Consider the following 23,857-nt stretch of genomic DNA (forward strand, 5'->3'; position numbering starts at 1 on the left):
TAGTCATATGGTGCGTTTCGAATTGACCTGAGTGCGGTATAATAGTGTCGACTTATGGGCATGTACGATACCACCAAGCGCTCCCCACGGCTTCTTCATCTTTCACGTCATTGGTGACTGTCTGCCGATATAGCCCCCTTCATTACTTCTTGAAATGCTACTTTGGCATGTGCCGCCAATTGAAGCTAAGCCTAGAAGCTGCAGGCAGAGATTGCTCTGGAAGTACTGAAACTGGGGATGGCAAAGTAGAGAATGCGTCTGTCATCCCGCTCAGGTGTTTATTATCTGGCAGATGGTGCTGCCAAATCTAGTACTCTCCTTTGGAAATCAGTGGATGCGACACATGCCACGCGGTTTCTGCCGAAAGTGGGAACGTGGATGTACAATTGTACAAGGGTCGGGGGTGCGAGGCACAAGCGAATACTTGGTTACAAGATTTCCAACTTCCGTATACTTAATGACCACTTAGTAGTTGCCAATCGCGTGAAAGACGATCTGCGGTAGATCTATACGCATACCTCCCTTGTCATCCGCAATCGGTGATGGACCCGGGTTTATTGGATGCGGCTTGCACGTGTTCCTTATCGAGTGGTAGTTTGGCCCTGGAGTTGCAGACTTCCGGTAAGCAGGTTGGCAGGCTAGGGTACCTTGTGGTAATCAGCTCCCACCTGGGAAGAGCCGCAAGAAACCTGGCAGCCCTGGAGGGAGGCCCGGAGCTTTTTCAGGCAAAAGCAAGCCAGGGCACCGTTGGAAACCCATCCCACCAAGCCCAACAAGGTTGCCGGTTGTGCCGATCCCGTCTAGAACATCAGCAGGACAGCAGCTGGGATGGCGCTGGCAGGGAGCCAAATCGACGATCCGGCTAGGCCAGGCCGATTAGTGCAGTCATGACGCAGCCGAAAGAGAGCAAACGCGGCCCCGCGGCAACGTGGATCGCATGTGTCGCGGAACCTTGAATAGCTGCCCCAGGACCAGGATTATCAGGCCGTGCCTGGCGGCGCGGGAGCCTCGTCCGGAGAAATCTTGTGTGAGGCCTGTTTGCCGGGCCATCTGTCGTGCGCTAACCCCTGGGCAACCAAGATGGGACAGCCGCGTCGTGACAGACTCTTCAGTTGCCCACCCATCGAGCAGCAGCAGCAGCAGCAGCACCAGCCATGAGCCGTCGCGAGACCTACGAGCGGCAGCGCGAGCGGCAGCGCGAGCGAGAGGTGCAGCGCTATCACCAGCCCTGGCTGGCCGCCCAGGGTTCCTCGCTCAATGTGCTCTCGCACCTCGACAGCATTGCCGCCGCCGACTTGAACGGCGAGGGCTACACGCCGAAGCAGTCCCAGGACAAGGCTCTCACGGCGTTTGCGCAGCTGGCTGTTCTGCGCCTGAATGTCAAGAGGGCCATGGTCTCGCTGATCGACACCTCTACACAGACTATTCTGGCCGAGGCCACCCGCAACACCTTTCTCGGAGAGGCGCACCTGAAGAACACGAGGGGCGGCGCCAGCGGTGACCTGTGGTGTACGTACATATCCTGTAACATGGTATCGAGGACTTCGGGACGCAGCTAACGATGAGGCCCGCCTGCCAGTGGGAACCACCGTCTTATCCCGCCCCAACGCAGTCTGTGAGCACTGCTTGACGAATACCTACACTGCTCATGACGAGGACGGCTCAACCCACACGGCTCCCGCCCTCGTGGTTCCCGATTGCCGGCTCGACCCGCGCTTCCAAGCACGGTCCTATGTACAGTCTGAGCCAGGCGTACGCTTCTACGCCGGCGTGCCAATCATATCACCCAGTGGTCACAAGATAGGCGCATACGCTGTGTCAGATGGCGAGCCCCGACATGGCCTGACAGTTGATGAGCTCCAATTCATGCAGGGTGTCGCCCAGGCCGTCATGCAACATTTGGAATGGGCACGCGACAGAGTTGATCGGTTCAAAGGCGCGCGTATCGTCAGGGGTTTGGCATCGTTCATCGAGGGCAACTCTACGTTGAACGATCCCTCTGCGGACGACGAGCCACCCACAGCTAACGGAACCCCTCTGCCCGCCACAGCACCCCCCAGCAGCCGTTCTGTGACGCCCACAATGAAGCGCTCGCCATCGCAAACGAGCACTCATAGTCGTTTGTCCCACTGTGGATCCCCGAGGTTGTCCGAAGCCTCTAGGTCTTCTTCGCCTTCGACGCTCACAGCTCAGAGACGGTCTGATATGCCAAAACCTGACAGTCTGGCCCGTTTATTCGACAGGGCAGCTACAATTCTGCGCCAGTCCGCCCTCGCCGACGGTGTCGTCTTCTTCGGTGCAACTGCTGCCAACACCAGGCAATTCAGGCCACCACACGACGATTCCCAGGCCGCCGTAGACACATCCTCTGGACACGAAGGGTTCGGGCTTGACAGCTCAGACTCTGATGCTTCGCCGTCAGGCAGACCTTGCAAGCTACTTGGATATTCACTTGCAGATGAACAGGCGCGCGCGGATATAGAACAAGATAAACCCTTGACCATCGGCACATTGGAGAGATATCACGCATTGTTCCCCAGAGGCAAGTCGTTTTCTTTCACAGAGGAAGGCTCCGGGATCTCATCTGAGGACGAGAGTGCCAGCGATAGAGATACCCAGCTCAATGCAAACAATAATCCGACGAATGGCACCAACGAGCCGCACGGAGCTGGTGGACGTCGGAGATCGCGGATGGATCACAAGGAGTTGCTCAAGAAAATACCGGGCGCCAAGGCGGTGGCATTCCTGCCACTCTACGATTACGGAGAGGATAGGTTGGCAGGCGGTTGTTTCATATGGACATCAGTCACCGGCCGTCTGATGACACTGGACGAGGATCTCTCTTATCTTAAAGCTTTCGGTAACAGCATCATGAGTGAAGTAGGGCGCATAAACACACAGAAGAACGAAGCTGCCAAGACCACTTTCATTGCCAGCATGAGCCACGAGTTGCGCAGCCCCCTTCATGGCATCCTCGGAGCGGCAGAGTTCCTAGTTGATACTGCGACCAGCTCCTATCAATCGGGGCTGATAAGCTCAATATCTACATGCGGTAAGACTCTGCTCGACACTCTCAACCACGTACTTGATTATAGCAAGATCAACAAGCTTGGCCGTCCGCACATGAGGCGAAATGCTAGGCGGCCGCAGAATCTTCTCAACCTCGCGTCGGATCCGTCCCTGGAGAGTCTCAACCTGACGGCTGTGGTCGACCTCAGTATCCTAGTGGAGGAGGTTGTCGATGCTGTCACGGCCGGCCATACTTTTAAGATGATACCTGGCACCGTGTTCTCCAAGCAATCAAAGTCCAACACTAGCGCGTCGCTGAATTCCATGTCTGCTGGGGCCTTCCGACGAGTACCAGAGGTTCAGCACCCTGTCTCTGTGTTACTCGACATCAACCCTGAGGCGTCCTGGATGGTCAAGACTCAGCCTGGTGCCATTCGGAGAATTGTGATGAATTTGCTAGGCAATTCTCTCAAATACACATCAGCCGGATATGTCCTGGTGTCAGTGCGCGCCCAGGGAAGTGCGGATGGATCTAAGATTGAAGCCGTCATCCGCGTCGTGGATAGCGGGAAAGGAATGTCTGAAGACTTCCAGCGAGATCGATTATTCGTTCCCTTTAGTCAAGAGGATTCCTTCCAACCTGGTACCGGTTTAGGCTTGAGCATCGTGAAACAAATTGTGGACTCTCTCGGTGGGAAGATTGAGTTCAAATCGCAGCAGCACAAGGGCACCGAGGTTGATGTGCGCTTGAGTCTTCCACGAGTGATTGACTCTGCAGTCCACCAGCCTGATGAGGAGATGTATGCCATCAAAAACCAGACCAAGGGTTTAAAACTCGTCATACTCGATGCGCATGAGCCTTCGCAGCCAAAGCCCATCAGACACCAGGTGCGTGGCTTGAATGAGACCATTCGCGACACTTGTACGAATTGGTTCCGGATGAAGGTTGCGGTCGAAGAACCGGAAGACGCATCGCAACCAGATCTCTACCTGTACTGCGAGCCACCCTCTTTGGAAATGTTACAGAAACGCTTCAGAGGGAGAGATCGAAGCTCGCCTAGGAAGAGAAAAATACCTATCGTCATCGTTAGTTTAAACGCCAAAGAGGCGATCCAGATATCACAGAATCAGAGCCGGGCTCTGATGGATTTGGGTGAGATTGTGGAAGTAATACCACAACCGTAAGTCGGTTTTGTATCATAAAAACTCACCTTCATTTGTGCTGACACCAAACTAGATGCGGCCCGAGAAAGTTAGCCAAGGTGTTTAACCACTGCCTGAAAAGGGCGGAAGAAGCAACCAACGGTGATCTCGATGACGCGGGCACATTGAAGAGTGACGAGACGCTGCAACAGACTCTGGGAGACAAGAGCACTGGGACATCAGGGGCCGCATGGGAAACGAGGTTGGACAACATTGCAAACGAGCAGGCAAAGCCAGCACTACAGAACGGGACTGCTGAAGGGAATGCTGCGCAAGCCCCACCTACGCCTCCTGAAACAGAAACCCTCGTTATCCGAACGGACACCATGCAGAAATGTCTCAGCCAGCCGAAGAAAGATGTCCCGAGCAGTAAGCTTCATGTCCTATTAGTTGACGACAACAAAATCAATCTTCAGCTTCTTGTGATGTTTGTGAAGAAACAGGGCTTCACCTTCGAAGAAGCCGAAAACGGGCAGGAGGCTCTCGACAAGTACAAGGCGGCAGGCAGTGGCCGAAGATTCGACTTGGTTCTGATGGATATCAGCATGCCCATAATGGACGGTCTTGAGGCCACTAGACGGATCCGAGATTTCGAATCCGAGAACGAATTGCAGCGGGCCAATATTGTTGCCCTGACAGGTCTGGCGAGCAGTGATACCCAGCGCGATGCTAAAACCGCCGGCGTCGATGTTTTTCTGGCCAAGGTAAGCCTACTCGAGGTGTGCTGTCGTGTCTCATGAGCTGACTAGTGTACGTAGCCTGTGCGGTTTGCCTCGCTCAAGAAGCTGCTCGATGTTGAATGAAGACGAGGGTACTTCAGATCGAGAGCCTATTATATCCACCCGCGTGACGTATTAGACCTACAGATCTACCGGCTTGGGAGTGCGATCCGACAGTCGTGACCACCTCTGAATTCGGTCTAGCATCGAAGAAGCTGGCCGTTGCTACAAGCTTTGATAATTCACTTGGTTTCAAGCGAAGACGAGGAGAGTACAGATGGCGAAGAAAGCGTCGATGAATCAACGTTACCGTACGCCATGGGGGATCTCGGTCGGGGCTCGGTCCCCCGATGTCCCTGGACGCAGATAGATTGCCAGAGCATCTTCCCCCCGCAATACCAGCTGGCCTGGTTGTTCTTGGATGCATGAGGCCTCAGCCGAATGGTCGCCGTTAATTAAGGGCTTAGATCCAGAGAAACGTCACGCTCTGTGGCGATTTAGATGGCAGACCGACGACACAGCGTAGCCAGACACTGGTGGTACGAGCCACGCTTCGCAGGAAGCATAGAGTCAGAGCTCGAGTTCGACTAGACATAGAGTTGACTTGATTGCGGCTCAACTGAATTGAAGTAACATTCAAGTACCTCGCTGGTTTCGGTTTGACCCAGAGCACATCACGAAAAGATTTTTATGAAGCTCTGTGATGTCTAGAAAATGATATGTGAACATTTCACTCCATAATGTATAGCTCTAGCCACTATATAATACCAACGCTTGCAGAGGGGTAGAATGTCCTTGCTGGAAGATATATTACTAATTGGACTATGCCTTCCTTCAGACCTACGACCTAGGTTGCGGGGTGCTCCTAATCTCCCGGACAATATCCCTCGTACGGGCATTATCCACGAAGCTCAGCCCGATCAGATCCACGACCTCGTCTACGGTGAAGTAGAGGCTGAGGTCACTCTCCATCCACAGGTACTTGACCTCGTTGAGGTTGCTCTGCAGCACCTCGGACAGGAACTTGAGGCGCAGCCAGTTGTCGGCGTACTGGCTGGTGGCCGGGACCTCGTCCTCGGCGGCGCCCGGGGCCAGGAACAGGCTGTCCAGCTCCGTGATCTTGGCGATGAGGTTGGCAATGTTGTACGCCTCGTCTTGGCCGATGCCGGCCAGGTCCATAACATCCGTTACGAGTTTGGACGCCAAGGTGTCGACTAACGAGCCCACAGCCTGGCACCAGGCTGACCTTGACAGGATGTTAGACCAGGTAGAGGCCATGACTCGGACCCGCGCAGTTGCCGCCTCAACCTGCATTATTAGGTCGGCGGGGTCGCTGTTCTGCTGCAGTATGTTCTGGAGCCCGCCCAGCAGGTCACGCACGATGGTGCGTTGGGTGGTCATCTCCGACGCGTAAGCGCGGGCGGCGAATGACCTCAGGGTTTTGATGTCGTTATCCAGTCGTAGCATGTTTATGGCACGGGGCACTAAATCATCTCGTGCTTTCCATGAAGCAACTAGGTCGTCGAGGCGCTCGGACAGGTAAGTGACGTCGTTGTATAGAAACATGTTACCACCCCCGGAAGCGTCAAGAGCATAGTAGTAGGGCGACACAGCCCTGAACATGGCCAGGACAAAGGTAGGCAGGCCGAAGAGACCGGCTGCCGCGGCGGCGACGGGGTTGCCTTCAGATCTGCTTAGATTAGCAGGGGACCAGTCATGTCAGGGGGCGACTTACCCAACCAAAAATGCCCCATCTTCCAGGATCGCCGCAATGAGTGCAAGTACAGGTTCTGGCATGGATGAGATCTTGTAAGTCTCTCTCAACGTCATCTCTCGGGTATTTGAAGATGCAGTCGGAGCCCGGGGTGCCTTCTTCTCCGTCGGATGCTCTGCAGTATCTTCATCGCCCCAGCCCCAAGCATCTCCTCCATCGTCCTCTGCTGGTGGCTGTTGAGCGGAAGCTGCAGAAGTTGCAGGTGGCTGCTCCTCAGCTGGTGCATCCTCGCCCCAACCCCAAGCGTCAGCACCGTCTTCCTCATCACCGGTCGCAGTCTCTACTGCATTGGCAGGAGCATGGTCGGTAGCACCGGCGGCGTCATCACCTCCCTCATCCCAAGCCGCCCAATCATCGTCATCCACGGTGGCTGGCGCTCCATTTGCGGCAAGCTCTGCCCCCTCGGTTCGAGAAACAGTCTGTGTTTCTACGCGTTCTACCTCCTTCGTGTTGCCTAGACCTTGGGCGAGCTTGACACGGACAGTATCAAGTGCAGTCTCTCTGCACTTGGTCAACCAGACCCGAGGGGCGTTGTTGACCCAGTCTTGCAAGTCATCAAAGCCAGAGTAGTTTAGCTCCTTTAGTGTGTTACAAAACTGCCTTACCGAACCAAGAACCTCTTGGAACTGGTCGATCTCTTTGAGGGATGCCGGGACTACGGAGTCCAACCAGACGGCCTTGATACGAGGCACAAGCTCCGGCATCATAACTATAGATAGAGAGCGAACAAGTTCGTCTGGAAGTCGTTTTGAAAAGTAGGACATTATCTTCTCTAGGTCGATGAACAGAGAGGAGATGCTACGATCTGCGTGGCCATCAAGGCTGAGTGTAGCCTGTAGATGATTAGTTCTGAGGGTACGAGCGCGGAGCAGGAGACCTACCTCATCGATAGCAATCCCTGGCAATGAGTTGCCTTCGAGATTGGTTCGGGGGGCAACAATGGTCTCGTCCACGCTATGCCACAGAAGCGCCATCCTCTGGTCCACTTCCTTACAAGCTTTCAGACCGACGAGTGCCTCAGACAGGCTCATTTGCTCCTCTAGATCGGATTAATAATTTACAACGGAGGTTAGGGTTTTGCGCGCGCATGCATACCTGGCCGGCTAGAGTAAATGCCCACCTGTCCCTTCTCCGCGTCGACTTGCACAAGTGACTTCCAAACGTGGTCGAACACATCGTGAACTGCTGACTTGAGCTCGAAAGCTCGCATATCTAATATCCTCATGATGCGACACGATTTGCTGGCGGGTATTTGGTCGAGCGCAGCCCATGTCTGCTCGAGCAGGTGGAGAGAGTCGAGCACCCTGCGCTCATCCTTGGCCTTCTCGACCTGATCCAGCAGCTCGTTGACGTGCTTGACACTCGTGAGGGCCTCGCGGACCTGGCGATTGTAGACGGTTTCGCGCTGCAGGAAGTTGACCTTCTCTTCGGCTTCGTGGATCGTTTGCCCTGACACCTCGGGGGCTTCCGCCCTGCGCACGATCTCATTCGCCAAGCTGCGCGATCGGTTTATGTCGTCTTCGACGGTCTTCGCGTTCGTAACCCATGACTGGACGTCGGGGGCTGTTTCCTCGTTGATTTTGTGGATCTCGGACTGCGGCCAGAGATCAGCTTGCTGTGTGAGAGTGCACCTGCCCGCGGCAGATGTGTAGACCTACTTCTAGTTTCGTCTTGGCTGCGGCCAAGAGCTGGAGAGCAGGACCGAAGTCTCGGGCGCCGACCCGACGGGTGGACACATCCTCCTCCGGGAACTGGCCCTGGAGTGCGAACTCTACCAACGCATTGCCCACAGCTGCAACGTCCGTGGTCGCCATAGCTTCTTTAGTCGTGTCGCATTAGAATATCGATAGGCTTAAGCTCGAGTGAATGGCCGCATGAGGCAGCCTCGGGTGCTCGTATACACGCGACAGAATATGGATGGCTGGCAACCCAGTAGCCGTGACGTAGATAGTGTACGGCTGTATGGTACGCTCTACAGATGCAGAGGGCCCATTCTAGTAGTTCGGCAGGGTTTCGGGTCGTGGAATTGGAGCGCCAAGAGGCAATCGAAGAGCAAGAGCAGGCCGTAAGCGATTCCTCCAGGATACCTGGCTACTACGGTTGTGTTGGGTCAAGGTGGGATTGGTTGATTGTCATGTGCTGCCAAGTTGAGCTCAAGGGAGCTTCACGGGCGTCACCGGCGCGACAGGGCATGGAAGCTGCCACGAAGCTCTCCCGGCGAGCCAGCCCAGCGTCCAGGAAGCCCAGCGACAGCCTCGCCGCTAGCATGACATGGGCGCCGGGCAATGGATTCACTTGATTGGCCCCCGGGCGACCGTCCCCAACCACGCAGCCACGACCGCCGGGCGCTGTGGACCCCTGAAATCCGAAATCTGAAATCTCGAATGGGGGATGCCGATCCACGTGGAGGGGTCATCGAAACGGCACCCGGCTGGACTTTGATGGCCGTCTGGCATCTGCGAGTCAATGGTCAATGTTTAGATGAACAAGACCCTTCGACGTGGCATCTGATCGTCTGCCTTCTCTGTTTGTTTTGGAGGCCTGGCCTGTCCGCTTGATCCCTTGCGTTCCTCTGCTAGTCCTACATACATTCGCGGCTGAGGCTTGAACAAGCTTCCAGTGTGCCCCTCCTCCACCAAAATCGCATCCCGCATCCCGCATCCCGCATCCAGCACCCGGTCTGCTGACGTCGCTGGCCATCCAGCGATCCGTCATCTACAAGCAAGCTGTCGTTCCGCCGGCTGCCCTGCCCGCTTAATCGCAGACTAGCAAGACTTCTGCGTCAGCCTCCACCTCTTCTGAGACTCGCGAGAGCACCGTTTCATTGGCCATCTGCAGTGTGCCCACATCCGATCAGGTATGTATGTCAGATTTCGGAGCCCAAAACCTGCCTCAATACCGTCCATCTGCAACCCCCCTAATACCCTACTCTCGGCTTGCTGTATTGGCTCTCCAATCACCGTGGGCCGCCAAAATTGGGACCATGTCAACCTGTCCATGAATCTGCGCCCTCGCATGCACTCCAGAAGAGCGCCCTGCCCGCTGTCATGCGTGAGGGGATATCTCAGAAGGTAGTGACAGCTATCCTGGCTGTCCTCGTAGCCGTTCTCTACTACCGCTTGCTGGGTGAGATTGGGTATGTCCTCCAGGTCTAGTTGCTCACAGTCGAGCTCTTTGTCAGTCCACAAGACTCATGACTAGCTACAATTGGTGGTGTCACACTTCTGCACGTAGCCGCTGCAAAACGTCTCATCCTCCCACCATATCGATACATTCACCCTAAGTGACTGTGACTCAACTCCAAGCGACCATTCCCTCCCCTTCTACTTTAGCTTGACGAGCTGTCCCTTCTTCCATGCGAGAATAGACAACGCTCATATCTTGCTTGGCTGTTGTCGTTCACATTCTGACCATACATACATTAGTAACCTTCGTCACACTGCGCGCACGCTTCATCAGTCCACCATGGGTTCACAGGCGCCGTCCCACAGATTTCGGAAGCTGCAGAGCTTCACGACAGACTACGCCCCTGCTGTCATCACGCAATATGAGTCCGAGAGAAGTGGCATGCAGGTTGTCGTGGCTGATCGCAAGGGCCCCAAGGTAAACGGGTACTTCACGCTGGCGACCGAGATCTTTGATGACTCTGGGTCGCCCCATACGCTCGAGCACTTGGTTTTCATGGGCTCCAGGAGCTATCAGTACAAGGGGCTTCTTGACAAGCTGGCTTCCAGGGCCTATGGAAATACTAACGCATGGACGGCTACCGATCACACCGCCTATACCTTGGAGACAGCAGGATGGGAGGGATTCGCCCAGACACTGCCTGTCTATCTGGAACATCTTGTCGTGCCGACAATGACAGATGCTGCGTGTCTTACCGAGGTTCACCACATCGACGGTGAGGGCAATGATGCCGGCGTCGTGTACTCGGAGATGCAAGGCGTCCAGCACATGAGCAGCGAGATTATAGACTTGAAGGCACGGCGATTGTTGTACCCCGAGGATGTCGGCTTCCGGTACGAGACTGGTGGCATGCTCGACAACCTCCGGGTCTTGACTCCCAAGAGGATACGTGAGTTCCACAGAGAGATGTATCAGCCGCGCAACATGTGTATCGTCATTGTCGGCGAGGTTGACCACCAGGACCTCCTGCGCATCCTCGACGAGTTTGAAGAGAGCGTCAAGGATGACATTCCACCTATTACATCGCCCTTCAGACGTCCATGGATTGAGTCCGCTCAACCACCGGCGCTCAAGAAGACGACTGTGGAGACGGTCGAATTCCCGGAAGAGGATGAGTCTACTGGCGATATGATCGTCGCGTTCTTTGGACCTGACTGCTCAGACACTGTAGCAACAACGGCCTTGAACGTACTGCTCACTTACCTCTGCGGGTCCTCGGTGTCTGTGCTGGAAAACACAATGGTCGAGAAGGAAGAACTTGCAAGCTCCGTCTCGTACTGGTGGGATGCGAGGCCCAACAGCGTCATTTGGCTCCAGCCTACGGGTGTTGCGACAGAGAAGCTAGAATTCGTGGAACAAAGGTTAATCTCACTGCTCAAGGAGGTAGCCTCTAAGCCACTGGACATGAAGTACATCAACGAGTGTATACAGCGAGAGAGGCGCCAAGTCAAGGCCTCAGCTGAAGGGTCCGAGTCATTCTACTCCACCAACATCATCACCGATTATCTGTTTGGCAAGCGCGATGGCTCGACCTTGACAGACCTGAAAGACCTCAGCGAGTATGACGACCTTGAGAAGTGGACAGAGGAACAGTGGAGAGCCTTCCTCAAGAAGTGGATTTCTGACGCTCATCATATATCTGTACTTGGTAAGCCATCGCTCAAGCTGGCTGAGAAGCTCAAGACAGACGAGACTGCAAGGATAGAGAAGAGAAAGCAAGATCTTGGACCAGAAGGAATCGAGAAGCGCAAGAAGATGCTTGATGATGCCAAGAAGCAGAATGAGGTTGAGATTCCTGGCTCGGTCCTGCAGCAATGGCCTGTACCTGGAACCGACTCAATCCATTTCATTGAGTCTTTGACAGCTCGATCTGGTCTTGCTCGCAAGCTCGGTATCGCTGCCAATCCGGCTCAGGCTGCTATTGACGCAGCGAAACCCGGCACGCCTCTGTTTGTGCAGTTTGAAAGCGTCCCGACCAACTTTGTGCACTTGACACTTCACATTGGAACTTCAGCTATTCCTGTGAAGTACAAGCCTCTTATCCCCTTGTTCATTGACAACTTCTTCAACACACACATCACTCGGGATGGCAAGCGTGTCGACTTTGAGCAAGTGGTGATGGAGTTGGAGCGGGATACGATTGTGTACAGCATGGACTCTGGAAACCGACTGGGTGACACTGAGAGCATAACCATCAAGATGCAAGTCGAACCCGAGAAGTACGCGACTGCTGTCGAATGGATCCGCACCATGATGTTCGACAGTATCTTCGATATTACGCGCCTCAAGGCCTCTGTCAGCAAGCAGATTGCCGATATCCCCGAAGCAAAACGTGACGGCCGAGTCATGGCGAACGAAGTCGAAATGGCGATTCACAATGAACCTTCGGCAATGCTTGTGGCCAAGAGAACTCTTGTCAAGGCTGTCTATCTCCGACGCTTGAAGAAGCTGCTCCAGAAGGACCCTGATACTGTTGTTTCCTGGTTCGAGGAGCTCCGGAAGTCCATCTTCACCTTCCCCAACGTCCGTGTTCTCGTTACCGCGGATGTGGAAAACGCCAAACTGCCGGACCCCATCAAGACCTGGGACAGCCTTGCAGATGCGTTGGGCGGCAAGTCCGAAACCATCAACCCCATTGTCAAGCCGCACACGTTACTCAACTCGGAAGGCCAAAACCCTGGAAACGTGGGCGCCATTATCATCCCAATGACCACCATTGACTCATCATACTCCGTGAGCTCAAGCAAGGGTATTACTTCATTTTCCGACCCCATGGTGCCCTCCCTCCTTGTTGCAGCTGCGTATCTCGAAACCGTAGAGGGCCCTCTGTGGAATGCGGTCCGAGGCAACGGCCTCGCGTACGGCGTGTACTTCGCCAAGGAGGTCGACGGCGGATATGTCCACTTCAAGGTGTACCGCTCACCCATGGCTTCCAAGGCGATTGCCGCAGCAAGGGATGCTATCAACGGCCTTGCCACCGGCGCAGTTCCCTTGGATAAGCTTATGATCGAGGGTGCTATTAGCCAAATCGTCATGACCATGGCTGACGAGCAGGCCACAATGTCTGCCGCCGCCATGCAGAACTACATCCTAGGCGCCGTTAGAGGATTAGACCCCGACTTCAATGCGAAGCTCCTGACCAAGGTCCGCGACGTCACTGAAGACCAAATCAGGCACGCCATGACGGAGTATCTGCTACCTGTCTTTGAGCCCGGCAAGAGCAATGTCGTCGTGTGCTGTGGACCTCTCATGGTCGAGGTAAGTAGCGCTTCTGAATCTTTGATACAACACACGTTTACTGACACGCCACGCAGAATCTCGAGAAGGAACTTCAGGGAATGGGCTACAAGACCCAGGTCAAGCAATTGGCAGACTTCCATGAGGCGTACGGCCTCGAGGCGGATGAGGACGAGGGCGAGGATGAGGATGAGGACGACGAGGATGAGGATGGGTCTGAGGGATCAGAAGGTTCTTATGACTCTGAAGAAGACGATTAGACAAGATCAGCATGGCATGAAACATAGGTAGAGCCGATTGCTAAGGTCACATGGCAAAATTGGAAGCGCATGCAACCAGATTTCTTTGCTGCCAACATGCTGGCCCAGATGTTATGCAACCAGTGTCGCATCATGACAAGTTCAAGCGGCATCAACATCTAGCCGGGAGGTCCCGCTATCGATATCTCGAACTGGAATAGAGATGCAGCGCCAAACTGGCTACCTGTTGGGACATATTCAGGTCCGCCAAAACACATAAAGGAATCCGAATTTGGAACAGCTCATACTTTGCAACACAGCCCTATGCACTGGAATACCTGTACTATCAAGTATGTTTCCATCATGGCTCATGAACCAGGGTTTAGAAGGCACCAACAGCGGGATGAGCACCTTTGCATTTACAGCACATGAAGTGGCCTAGCGTACTATAACCGTGATGAAACATTTTCTATCCCCCAGAACCCATGCCATAGACGTAAAAGCAGTATGTCAGACATTGACAAGTGTCAATCACTCCGCTGTGACGTATCATCCGACATTATGGTTCATCGAAATCTTCTCGCAGGACCATCTGTGAATGAATTAGAACCATAAAATATACTTGATGCGCATGCTCTCATTCTTACAAATTCACTATACCATCGTCATCACAGGAAGCGAACCGCGTCGAACTTCCTGGCTGCCAGGATATATCATTGATCGACTGTTTATGAATGCCTGTCAAATGGCCAAGACGGTTTCCAGATCTGCCATCCCGTATGATGATACAGCCATCTTGGGCGACAGGCCACGTCAGCGCAGGTTTGATCCAGTAGTTAGCATCTCCTTACCTTCGTCTGTGGTCAAGATGAACTCGTCATTTACACCTCCAAAATAGCCTCGGCGATGAAGCCATGGACTGTGTTTTGATACAGTAAACAACAAGGCACCATTACTGATATCTCGCATCTGGCAGCCTCTCCTGAGTGAATCGACGAGCAAGACCTTCGAGCACCGACCTATTGTCACGATGGGATCGTTATGGACTGCCTCCTCCTCCCATAGAGGCTCCCAAGTTTCTGTTGAGAACACCTGTAGGGATTGCGCAGAGACAGCGCAGAGAAACTGCCCGTCCGGGGACACAGCCATGTCCCTGAATCCAGGGCCGGGCAGTCTGAGTCGTTCAATGGATGCAATGCGAGAAGAAACATCGGAATTAATGTTCAATCTCGTTGGTGTGTCATCACTCTGATCAGGGTGTTGACCAAGGACGACACGGAAGAGAGTCTCGGCGGGCCTATCTAGTTTTGAAACCCAAAATGACTTAGAATCGGGAGCCCATATACAGTTGGGGATTTTATTCTCGATTCCGTGTAATGTAAACCTCGCATTTCCGGTCTGGCCAAGTGCATATTAGCAATTCTCTTCTGTGGAATGAACTAGTGAACAAAAGATTTTCGAGTTACCTTTATATCGCAGAGTACTATCTGCCAATCTGACACCATTACTATCATCGAACTGTCGGGACTCCACGCTAGGTGTAGAATATGGTCATCGTCAAAGGCTATGTGTTGATTCTCATCGGATTCGAGGGACAATATCAAGATATTTCTGGTTCTCCAACACCAGACCGCTAGCTTGGTAGAATCAGGAGAAAACTCGATCTTGCTTGCTGGCTTACTGAATTTCCAAGATTGAACAACACTAGCACGAACCATGGCCGGTGGTCCTTGTTCGCTTACATGCCTTAGATTCGGGGAAAATATGTTGTCGTAGCCTCGGTATGAAGCCCAATTCATTGCATTCCAACCTTGGAAGTCTTCCGCCGTCAAATCGTTATCAACATATATTCGCATGAAGTCTATAATCTTGCTGTTGCCCCCTATGATGGCACATATCAAAGGAGACCAGCCATGGCAATCACGGCAGTTAGTCTCTACGGAGTCCTTTGCGAGGAGATAAGCCACCAGGTCGAAATCTCCGTGCAGAGCAGCCGAAAGAAGCGCCGTTTGGTCAAAATAATTTTTCGCGTTGATATGGACTGCCGTGTGACGGAAGAGTATCTCCCATGCTGCCGCGCGTCTACTGTTCCCTATCGTTTGGTTCGAGCCATGTGAGATACTCAGTTTGTCAATTGGTATGTCTCTGTCGTTGGAAGATTTTAGCACGACCGACGGGTGAGAGTGGTCGCTCCTGAGGACGTCGGAAGTCGGACCAAAACAGATTGTTTCGGAACTTCTGCAATCCATGACCGCGTCTAGCATGCTGTCTTCAGGCATATCAAATCCAGCTTCGATCGCAAATCTCAAAAGTAACGAATCGCCAAGTAGCACCTGAATGCCGTCCAAAAGTTTCGTATCATGTCCCCGTATTTTGTGGACTTCCTGTGGAACTGTCATCGATTGACTTCCGAGGTCTATGCGGTTCAACGCTGCGGTCAGTTTCGCTGCATATCCTCCTTTAGATGTTTGTGTGCGGAGAAGCAACTCCAACGCGTGTACATCCATCTTCGAACTTCCACTCGCCGCATCATTGATATGCTCGCAAAGGTTGAAACACGCATAGCTCAAGAGCGGATAATATGCGACGCGGATCTCATCGGTGCTTTCTGTATCATAGTGATCAATGTAAGCCAGACAGGCTTTTGCAACATACCAGTGGCAGTCAGGCAGCCGAATCTTGTAATTCAGTGGTGAGATATTGTCCGATTGTAGATATTCGAGAACAGAGAAGTGAGAAAACGAAATGAACATGTCTTCATGAAAGGATTGTTCAAGTTCTTGTTCCGACGAAGTCAACGAAGACCACGAATCCGACGAATCTGACGAAAAGTGGCTTAAGCGTTGCACTCTCCTTGAAGGTTTGGTCATGGTGATCAGTCCAGAGAGAATGCTGGTGATCCCCGATGACGTGGGAAATCTATTCAAGGCCACGAATGATACTTCGTACTTATCTGACGTTGGACCTATGTCGGCGGCCTCGTTGCAGACCTCGAAAGCGGCAAGTTCGGCGATTTCTTTGACACGCATGGGACGAGCCGCAACACACAGCCATCTTAGAATAGCTAGAGCCTCCATTCCATAGTCGTTCATGTCTATTGTCTGGAGCATCCGTTCGTATGTCTCATTTAGGGTGCGTGGGAGACGCTTCAAGGCTCTCCTTATGTCGACAGCCCTGGACTTACCATGGACTGACTGGATTTGGAGGTCGGCCCAACGAAAGTTTCCGTGAGCCAGCTTCATGATATGGTCACAAACCTCCATTTTGAGGTCTTCTGTCCATGCCTTGTAGGGATGATGGTCCATCAATGTTTTCAGGTGCCTCTCAATGTCAAAATTGATGGCACGGGCATCAAGAGGAATAAGTCGCGTTTTTACAGGGAGCTGTGCAATATGCCCTTCTATATCAGGTTCAGGTCGGCTGAAAACCATGATATGCAAGTCAGAGACAACGTTTTCCAAGAGCTGTGAGAGGAAGTCCAAGATCTCTTGACGGGCTCGTTGGCTTTCGCATTCGTCCAGGGCATCGAGAATGATGAAGGAACACGCTGCTTGGTTACTCAGAATAATTATTGTTTTATCGAGATCATCCATACTGGGACTATTCGAAGGGAAGACCTTCGTCCGAAGGTCTTGGAATGCTCTCGGTATGAACACTTCTTTCTTGTGCGGGTGATAATGTGAGAGCCCCTTAAGAAGCTGGACCAGCAGAGCATGCTTGAATTGTCGGAGGGTCTGAGTGTCCCTATTCTGAAAAGAGCAAAAGTAGTATGCTCCCACGCCTATGTTGAGGCCCTGAATCTTTTGAGTGACGATGGAGGCGAGGACTGTCTTACCCGAACCAGCTGCAAATGAACCACGTTAGAATCAAGAACAAGAGTTCAACATGGGACTTACCCGGTGCACTTATCCAAAACATGGTACCAGGACTCTGCTGCCATTCGTTCAAATACCTTTCTACAAACCAGAGTCCAGACTCATCTGTCCTGCTTTTATCCACGGCTTCGTTGAGATAATGCTGCTGATCGATCCATGGTAGCCATCCGAGATAGTCATCCCTTTGATCCAGTGGAACGTATTCTGCATGTGGTAAGCAAGATGCTGAGTGATCAGGCTGAGTGTATGCAAACCTGTGATTGTGCAAGGGGTCGAGATGAGCTGCACCACTTGGGCCTGTGTTTCTGGTGAGCTGATATATGCCTCGGTTGATGCTTCGATGATAGGGATTTTGCCGTGGTCATCCAGTCGGACACCTGAGAGACCGTGAATAACATTGAAACGAAAGTAGCGATCTTGAAGCCCCAAGTCACCATGAATGTTGAAAAATCTGCGATGGGTCTGTTCGGTGTCTGTTGCAATAGCTTTAAGCGTTTGAGCTATGCCCTTCAGGTTGTCGCCAAAGTCATTTGGCGGAGGTACCCCAGTCCCAATACTAACAATAGTATGAATTCTTGATAGAGCGTTGGGCCAGATAGCCTTTGCTTCATCTAGGACTACCTCTACCGGATTATTCAGTCCTGTAGCACCGTCTACGTACGCCTGTGAGCCAATGATGAGCGGATCGAAGAATGTTGCTGCGGCTGAGGTAGCACGGGCGGCCTCCCAGATGGTGCAACCAGTGGTTGTGGTCGAACCACGACCCGCTTCCAATGGATAAGATCGGAATAGCGTTCTGGTGTTCATCATCTTCGCGAATGAGCACACAAATCTATCTCATTGTTACGTGAGCTGTCTTGAGTCCGAGCTGTCAGAGTCTTACACCCGGCATTGCGGCTCCGCGGAGAGAAGCAATGCATCTTCATCTCCTTCAAACAGGCGTGCTGCTTCCTTGAAAGCATCAGCCAAAGCATCGCTCTGATAGGCCCCCTCAGCCTTCCAAAGACTTTTTGCTCGGCCAGCAATATTTGATTTGAGCCGTTTTCTTTGGAATGCCTCTGCCGAAAGGCTCAGATACTTGTCGATACATTCATCAACACTCATCTGGAGACGCCCTAGCATGATAGCAATCAAGCTTTTTAGTTGAATTTAGCCGTGCCGTTCCGTGAACACCTTGAAAAGACGGAGTATGACGTACCCACCAGTGCTGGTTCCCCCAATCAAGTCGAAGTACTCGCACGGCTTGGGAGGGTCCTTCTCATTGATTCTTTTCATCAGGTGACGGAGAATAATGAGCGACGACAGTCCCCGAATTCCGCCTCCATCTGTTAGCAGCGTCAGTGATCCAGGCCTCATTTATATGGCTGGCCCTCTACATACCGAGCGACAACAATTTCAAGCTCTGCGTGTCATCACTCATGGCTGGGGGACGCTGGCTTGGAAGCTGGGCCATTCGTAAGTCGGTATATGTCGATAATACTGGACTATGTCCTTTCCCTACACTCTCCGTTGCATGTTACGGCCAGATATCGGTTGAGCAGACGTCGCTTCTGCCACCACCACGTGGCCAACTTGTAATGGACGGACGTTGAGCCTGACCAGCCTTGTCTGCCTATGTGGCTGAGATTGTGGCTTGGCCTGCATGATGCGGCTGCTGCAACATTTTTGGACAGAGCACCCGTGTCGCCTCATGCTTGAGGGTCGACTCAAATCACGCCAATCATTGTCACTTTGAGAACATCGCAAATCATCTCGTTTGCAGCGCCGTAACGTGTACGTCTGGGCCAACTTGATAGCCTTTGGATCAAGACTAGTCGACATTGGTTGGCCTTCTGGTGCGGGGCTTTCCGCTAGTACCACGCACTCTCCACGCCCAACCGTACCCGTGTCTTGTTTGTCGCAAGGAATCTCTGCATAAGGCATTAAATATAGCTTACGAAGCGAATGACACGCTATGCGTCTCTTGAACACAAGAACATTCATACTAGAGACTTTCCACGACTCTACCATTATTCCTCGATATGCCATCTTGTCGCACACGTGGGAGGAGGAGGAGGTCTTGTTTGAGGATGTGACTAACCAGCCACATTCGGTGTGGATGCAGAAGAAAGGCGCGTCAAAGGTCATAGCAAGTTGCCGCCAGGCTTTGAGAGACGATTCTGCCTACATTTGGATAGATACTTGCTGCATTGAGAAGAGTAGCAGTGCAGAGTTGTCTGAGGCCATTAATTCCATGTTCCGATGGTATCAAGAAGCTGCTATTTGTTACGCCTATCTGAGTGATGCCACCGATAACCATGGGAAATGCAGGTGGTATTCACGGGGCTGGACACTCCAGGAGCTCATTGCTCCTCCGATACTAAACTTCTACAACAAGGACTGGAAGTTGGTTGGAACGCGACACAGCGACGCGCTGCTCATCTCGAAGATTACTGGAATTGACACCAGGCTTTTGTGTCGAACAACGAATATTCGGGATGCTCTGAGCTCTTTTAGCATTGCGACGAAGATGTATTGGGCATCCAGAAGGTCGACCACGAAAGAAGAGGACAGAGCATACTGCTTGATGGGCTTGTTTGACGTGCACATGCCGTTGCTTTATGGAGAAGGCCACAAGGCATTTCAGAGACTCCAGGAAGAGGTCTTGAGAAACACCAAAGATAACTCAATTCTTGCTTTCCATTCAACCGCTCGAGATAATTCTTCGGGATGGGGCATCCTTGCATCAGGGGCAGAGTCATTCCATTGGGATCTTCCACTCACTCAATCGTCAATTTCCCAGTCCCGGATTCGTATCGACGGCGATGAATTGCACCTGGAGGGTGTCATATGCCCCTTGAGACTCAAGGATTCAAATCGCACCGACCTCTATATGCTCAGACTGGACTGCCGCTTTGCGGACGCTCTCAGTATGCCGGCACTCATCCTCGAAAGGATTCCAGGGTCATCGAGATTTCGAAGGCGGTCTTCTGGGTTGACTAGACTGGTTCCACATGAACCATTCCTCAGGCTAGGTGATAACAGCAGACCGACACATTGTAGGTTCAACTATATGTATTACGTTGCCAATGCCTGCTTACTATATACCAGATATGCCCCATTTGGAGTTGGCCAAAAGACAAGAAGTGGTGATAGCGCAGCCGCAAACGCATCTTGAAGTGCCGTTTTCGAGGAATTTGAACTTAAGGACATTGACCCAAGACGAGGGCTTGGACTTCTGTTTAAGCCACTCTGTCGACTCACAGAGCGACACCCACCTATTGCATCTCGAGCGCGATACACCATTCAGTGGCACCTTTGGTGGTTTGGCTGCGTTTGTTGGGGGTTCAGGAGTCTGCTTCTTTCTCGATTGGGCATCCACCAAGATATTCGACTCAAGTACAGGCCAGCCAGTGCGCAAACATTGGTGCTTTATCCGTTCTCTGAGAGAACAGAGAATACTTTCAATGTTGCAAAGTCCAGAGCATGGCTTACCACCCCTATCAGAGTACCTGAAGCAGGTCTTTGGCGGGAGAAACCCTCTCTACAAAAGGATCCTGGACCTAGATGCGCCAGATCAGCATGATATTTCGGGCACCGTCGTGGATGGTGCATATCTGGTCAATGCAGAGGTCACGTCAGACGAGTTACTGAGCGATATAGTCTTCCATTTGGATGTTGTGATTCAGCGCACCCGCAGTTCGTCCTAGCCCTTATACACCACTTGCTGAAGCAGATCACTCTGCGATATTGCGTATTAGGGCAGCAAAATTCCATGTTGTGGATCAGAGAGAAGATATTTGGCCATGTTGACTACATTGCAAATCTTATCGTCTGCCATTTGAATTTTTGCAGAACTCTAAATGCATGCGCAACTCTGTTATCAAGGCCTACCAGCAATGTCCTACGAGTCTTGGAACTCCATTATCCGACCGCAATATATTTCAAGAACCATCTATGCAAGCCTCCTTGCACGGAGCGTGGTGCAATCCTGAATGACCCCTTGAAAAGTACGACTCAGGTTGTGCTAGAGACCCACGAGATTCGGATTTTTCGAAAGGCCTTCTCAAAATGTCCAACAAATACGACTCACGCCGTGCTCCTCCGAAGCAAAAGCCTCACCACAGGATACGAGACCAGTACACCACTCCGCGCCCCAGCTGTTACTCCATCGCGCACGCAGAACTCAAAAGGCACAAAATTATCGATCGAGGCATCCGCTCACCTCTCGTTCGCCCCCGTATACGAAAACGGAGAAAAGCGGCTCGCGCAGCGACGCGCAAGACACTTTATAGCTGCATTGTTTGCACACTGGACAACTGGTTCCTCAGCCCCACCCCCAAGCAAGCGCGGGCAAACTTGCGCGAAAGAAGCATGCTATCCTACGCATGGAAGCCGCGCGTACTGCTATATACGGCCCTTTCCCTGCTGGGTACAGCGGTGTACCGCAGGGGTTCGATATATAGACTCATCTCTACGCCGCTACTATACTGGACGGCACTGACGACCATCGTGCTCCTGGAGGAATACTCGACCGCTCAAGGTAGCCCATACGTTGCGTTGGGCAGGAAACGGGAGAACTTGCTGTCACTCATGGTTCTCTTGGCCGCTGTGGCACTGACCGTCTCGTATATGGATCATGGGCTCTTGAAATGGGGCTGGTAATACAAGTAAGGCAATTTTATAGTCTTGTTACGGCAAATTTCATAGTAGGAATCATGACAGAGGGGAAGACAAAACCCGATAGTCCACAAGATGAAAGAACGGAGTGCTCTAACGAAAAATATTCATGACTAAGTCTAATGACAGCGCTGGCTAGAATGCAGATGCAAATGCGATGCTCATGACCACTGGGTGTGGATTATTTCAAGTGGGTATCAAATCATGTTGGAAGACTCCATGCCGGTAACACCAACATGCGAAACTTGGTAGGAAACAGACGTGCTCCGATACGAATACTGGCGGTGGTGGAGGGGCGGCGGCGGGCTGAGAGGCGGCGCCCCATGGTTCTCATCTGTCGACGCACGCGCTGTGATGGTCGTGCTGACGCTGCCCGTCTCCGTCGCCAGCGAGACCTCGTAGGGGTTGGTATCTTGCGAAAACGTCCTCATGGGATGGGACGACCGCCATGCATCCAGCTTCTCGTTGCGGAGTGGCGGCGACTTCTGTAGCTTCCTGGCGTTCTTGGGCGACTGGAAGTGCGAGCTGCCACTGACGCCACGGGAGTGTGAGGCACGGCTGCGGTATTGTGGCAGGGTGCCGGTGTAGTGACTCCCGCTCTTTGTGACCACGATTATTTTGAGCTTGCGGAAGAGCGGCTTTAATGTGGCTAGGGAAGAGGCCGTGAGGCCAAGGCCAATCTCGACGGTGCTCCAGATGGCGAGATCGGTAAAGTTGTATAAGTAGTCAGGATTCGACAAAAGTTGCTTGGCGTAGGGTATTCTGGCTATGGTCGCCATTGATGCGCTAACAGACCATTAGCTCATGTTGGACACAAAAGGGATTGGAAGTGCTCGACTCACATAGATCCAAGAGCCAAAACACAAGATACCGAGATCTTTGATCGCTTGTCCATCTTCGCATTCCACACAATGGAGATAGGAAGCAGAGCTAGTATCCAGTCCGACACCACGCTGATAACGAAGGAGATGTATGTCGGAATGGTGGCCAGAAGCTTGCCATTGCATTTTCCAGTCACCGGTTGGCTCGGGTCGTATCGATACCAGTAGAACTCAACCGGCTGGCACTGGAATATGACGATAAAAACGTAGAACAGGGTGTAGACTGCTGAGACTATCATCAGGGTCCACAGCGTGATACACTGCCAACGCTTTCCGACACAGAGGCGCAGCAGCAGAAGACCCGCGATAAACTTAACCAGCGCCGCCATGATAACGTAGACAACCTGGCCAGCCCATTTATAGAATAGCGCTTTTGGGTGGTCTTCGAGAGGAACATCGGAGACGTGCGCGCCGAGGCCGTAGCGGACGCCTAGTAAACAGAATACCGAGTACGCCGTATATATTATCTGCGGCGCGGGTTAGCAACTGTGACTTTCGTTTCGTATGCGCCGTTTGGCTTACCAGGGCAAATATAGCCAGCCAATCTTCAGTGTAGAACCGCCTGAGTAGAAACCCCATCGTGTAACACCGCAGGCTCACTGACACCCAGCAAAGGGCCAGGAGAACCACGGTCACAGCCGCCAGCTGTGGACCGCGATCATCGAGCGTCGTAGGGCCAATCATGGCTGAATATTCCCGTCCGCCAAGTCAAGTAACTGGCGCTTAAGCTGCTCCCATCCGGTATTCTCAGTCGATGAAACCTGCAGTCCCCATCCCGACTTAGAAGAAAGTCATGATCGTAGCATTCGTGAGGAAAGCTGTGGAGAAGACGTCCAACTTTAGGTGTCCAAGATCAGGAAAAGAGTTGGCACAATCCGGCCAGCAAGCCGGATTTCGTCTTGACTATCTACAATACCCACGATATATGTTGGTCCCAGAGCCGTGTGACTAATTCACCAAGAGGCATCCAACCAGAGGCGGCAGTGCAGCTATGACAGGGGGTCGCATTCACAGTGGCGGGTAGCCAGAGCCCTGGGACCCCACAGATGCGCGTCTAGTAGAGCGCCACCCCTGT

At 52.6% G+C, this 23,857-nt stretch overlaps 7 protein-coding genes across 7 annotated transcripts; 4 read left to right on the forward strand and 3 right to left on the reverse strand.

The window, feature by feature from the left end:
• Positions 1-887: 887 nt before the first annotated feature.
• Positions 888-5,015, forward strand: JN550_011653 (uncharacterized protein; the record flags this gene model as incomplete). Its single annotated transcript, XM_049310042.1, has 5 exons — positions 888-941; positions 1,245-1,509; positions 1,556-4,190; positions 4,247-4,916; positions 4,971-5,015. 5 exons carry the CDS (start codon positions 888-890, stop codon positions 5,013-5,015), a joined length of 3,669 nt encoding a protein of 1,222 aa, XP_049166403.1.
• Positions 5,016-5,771: 756 nt separating this feature from the next.
• On the reverse strand, positions 5,772-8,519 carry JN550_011654 (uncharacterized protein; the record flags this gene model as incomplete). Its single annotated transcript, XM_049310043.1, has 5 exons — positions 5,772-6,621; positions 6,667-7,538; positions 7,587-7,744; positions 7,801-8,299; positions 8,364-8,519. The coding sequence occupies 5 exons, from the start codon at positions 8,517-8,519 to the stop codon at positions 5,772-5,774; spliced, it is 2,535 nt and encodes an 844-aa protein (XP_049166404.1).
• Positions 8,520-10,170: 1,651 nt separating this feature from the next.
• JN550_011655 (uncharacterized protein) lies at positions 10,171-13,388 on the forward strand (the record flags this gene model as incomplete). The annotated part of the gene is made up of 2 exons (XM_049310044.1): positions 10,171-13,149; positions 13,206-13,388. The coding sequence occupies 2 exons, from the start codon at positions 10,171-10,173 to the stop codon at positions 13,386-13,388; spliced, it is 3,162 nt and encodes a 1,053-aa protein (XP_049166405.1).
• A 792-nt stretch (positions 13,389-14,180) lies between these two features.
• JN550_011656 (uncharacterized protein) lies at positions 14,181-18,662 on the reverse strand (the record flags this gene model as incomplete). Its single annotated transcript, XM_049310045.1, has 7 exons — positions 14,181-14,765; positions 14,834-17,211; positions 17,264-17,446; positions 17,497-18,074; positions 18,126-18,377; positions 18,441-18,567; positions 18,623-18,662. 7 exons carry the CDS (start codon positions 18,660-18,662, stop codon positions 14,181-14,183), a joined length of 4,143 nt encoding a protein of 1,380 aa, XP_049166406.1.
• Positions 18,663-19,196: 534 nt separating this feature from the next.
• JN550_011657 (uncharacterized protein) lies at positions 19,197-20,931 on the forward strand (the record flags this gene model as incomplete). The annotated part of the gene is made up of 2 exons (XM_049310046.1): positions 19,197-20,280; positions 20,333-20,931. The coding sequence occupies 2 exons, from the start codon at positions 19,197-19,199 to the stop codon at positions 20,929-20,931; spliced, it is 1,683 nt and encodes a 560-aa protein (XP_049166407.1).
• A 361-nt stretch (positions 20,932-21,292) lies between these two features.
• JN550_011658 (uncharacterized protein) lies at positions 21,293-21,886 on the forward strand (the record flags this gene model as incomplete). The annotated part of the gene is made up of 1 exon (XM_049310048.1): positions 21,293-21,886. One exon carries the CDS (start codon positions 21,293-21,295, stop codon positions 21,884-21,886), a length of 594 nt encoding a protein of 197 aa, XP_049166408.1.
• A 212-nt stretch (positions 21,887-22,098) lies between these two features.
• On the reverse strand, positions 22,099-23,466 carry JN550_011659 (uncharacterized protein; the record flags this gene model as incomplete). Its single annotated transcript, XM_049310049.1, has 3 exons — positions 22,099-22,687; positions 22,744-23,249; positions 23,305-23,466. The coding sequence occupies 3 exons, from the start codon at positions 23,464-23,466 to the stop codon at positions 22,099-22,101; spliced, it is 1,257 nt and encodes a 418-aa protein (XP_049166409.1).
• Between the last annotated feature and the right edge of the window lie 391 nt (positions 23,467-23,857).

The sequence above is a fragment of the Neoarthrinium moseri genome (assembly GCF_022829205.1).
Source record: "Neoarthrinium moseri strain CBS 164.80 chromosome Unknown scaffold71_Wmoseri_CBS_16480, whole genome shotgun sequence".
Classification (NCBI taxonomy): domain Eukaryota; kingdom Fungi; phylum Ascomycota; class Sordariomycetes; order Amphisphaeriales; family Apiosporaceae; genus Neoarthrinium; species Neoarthrinium moseri.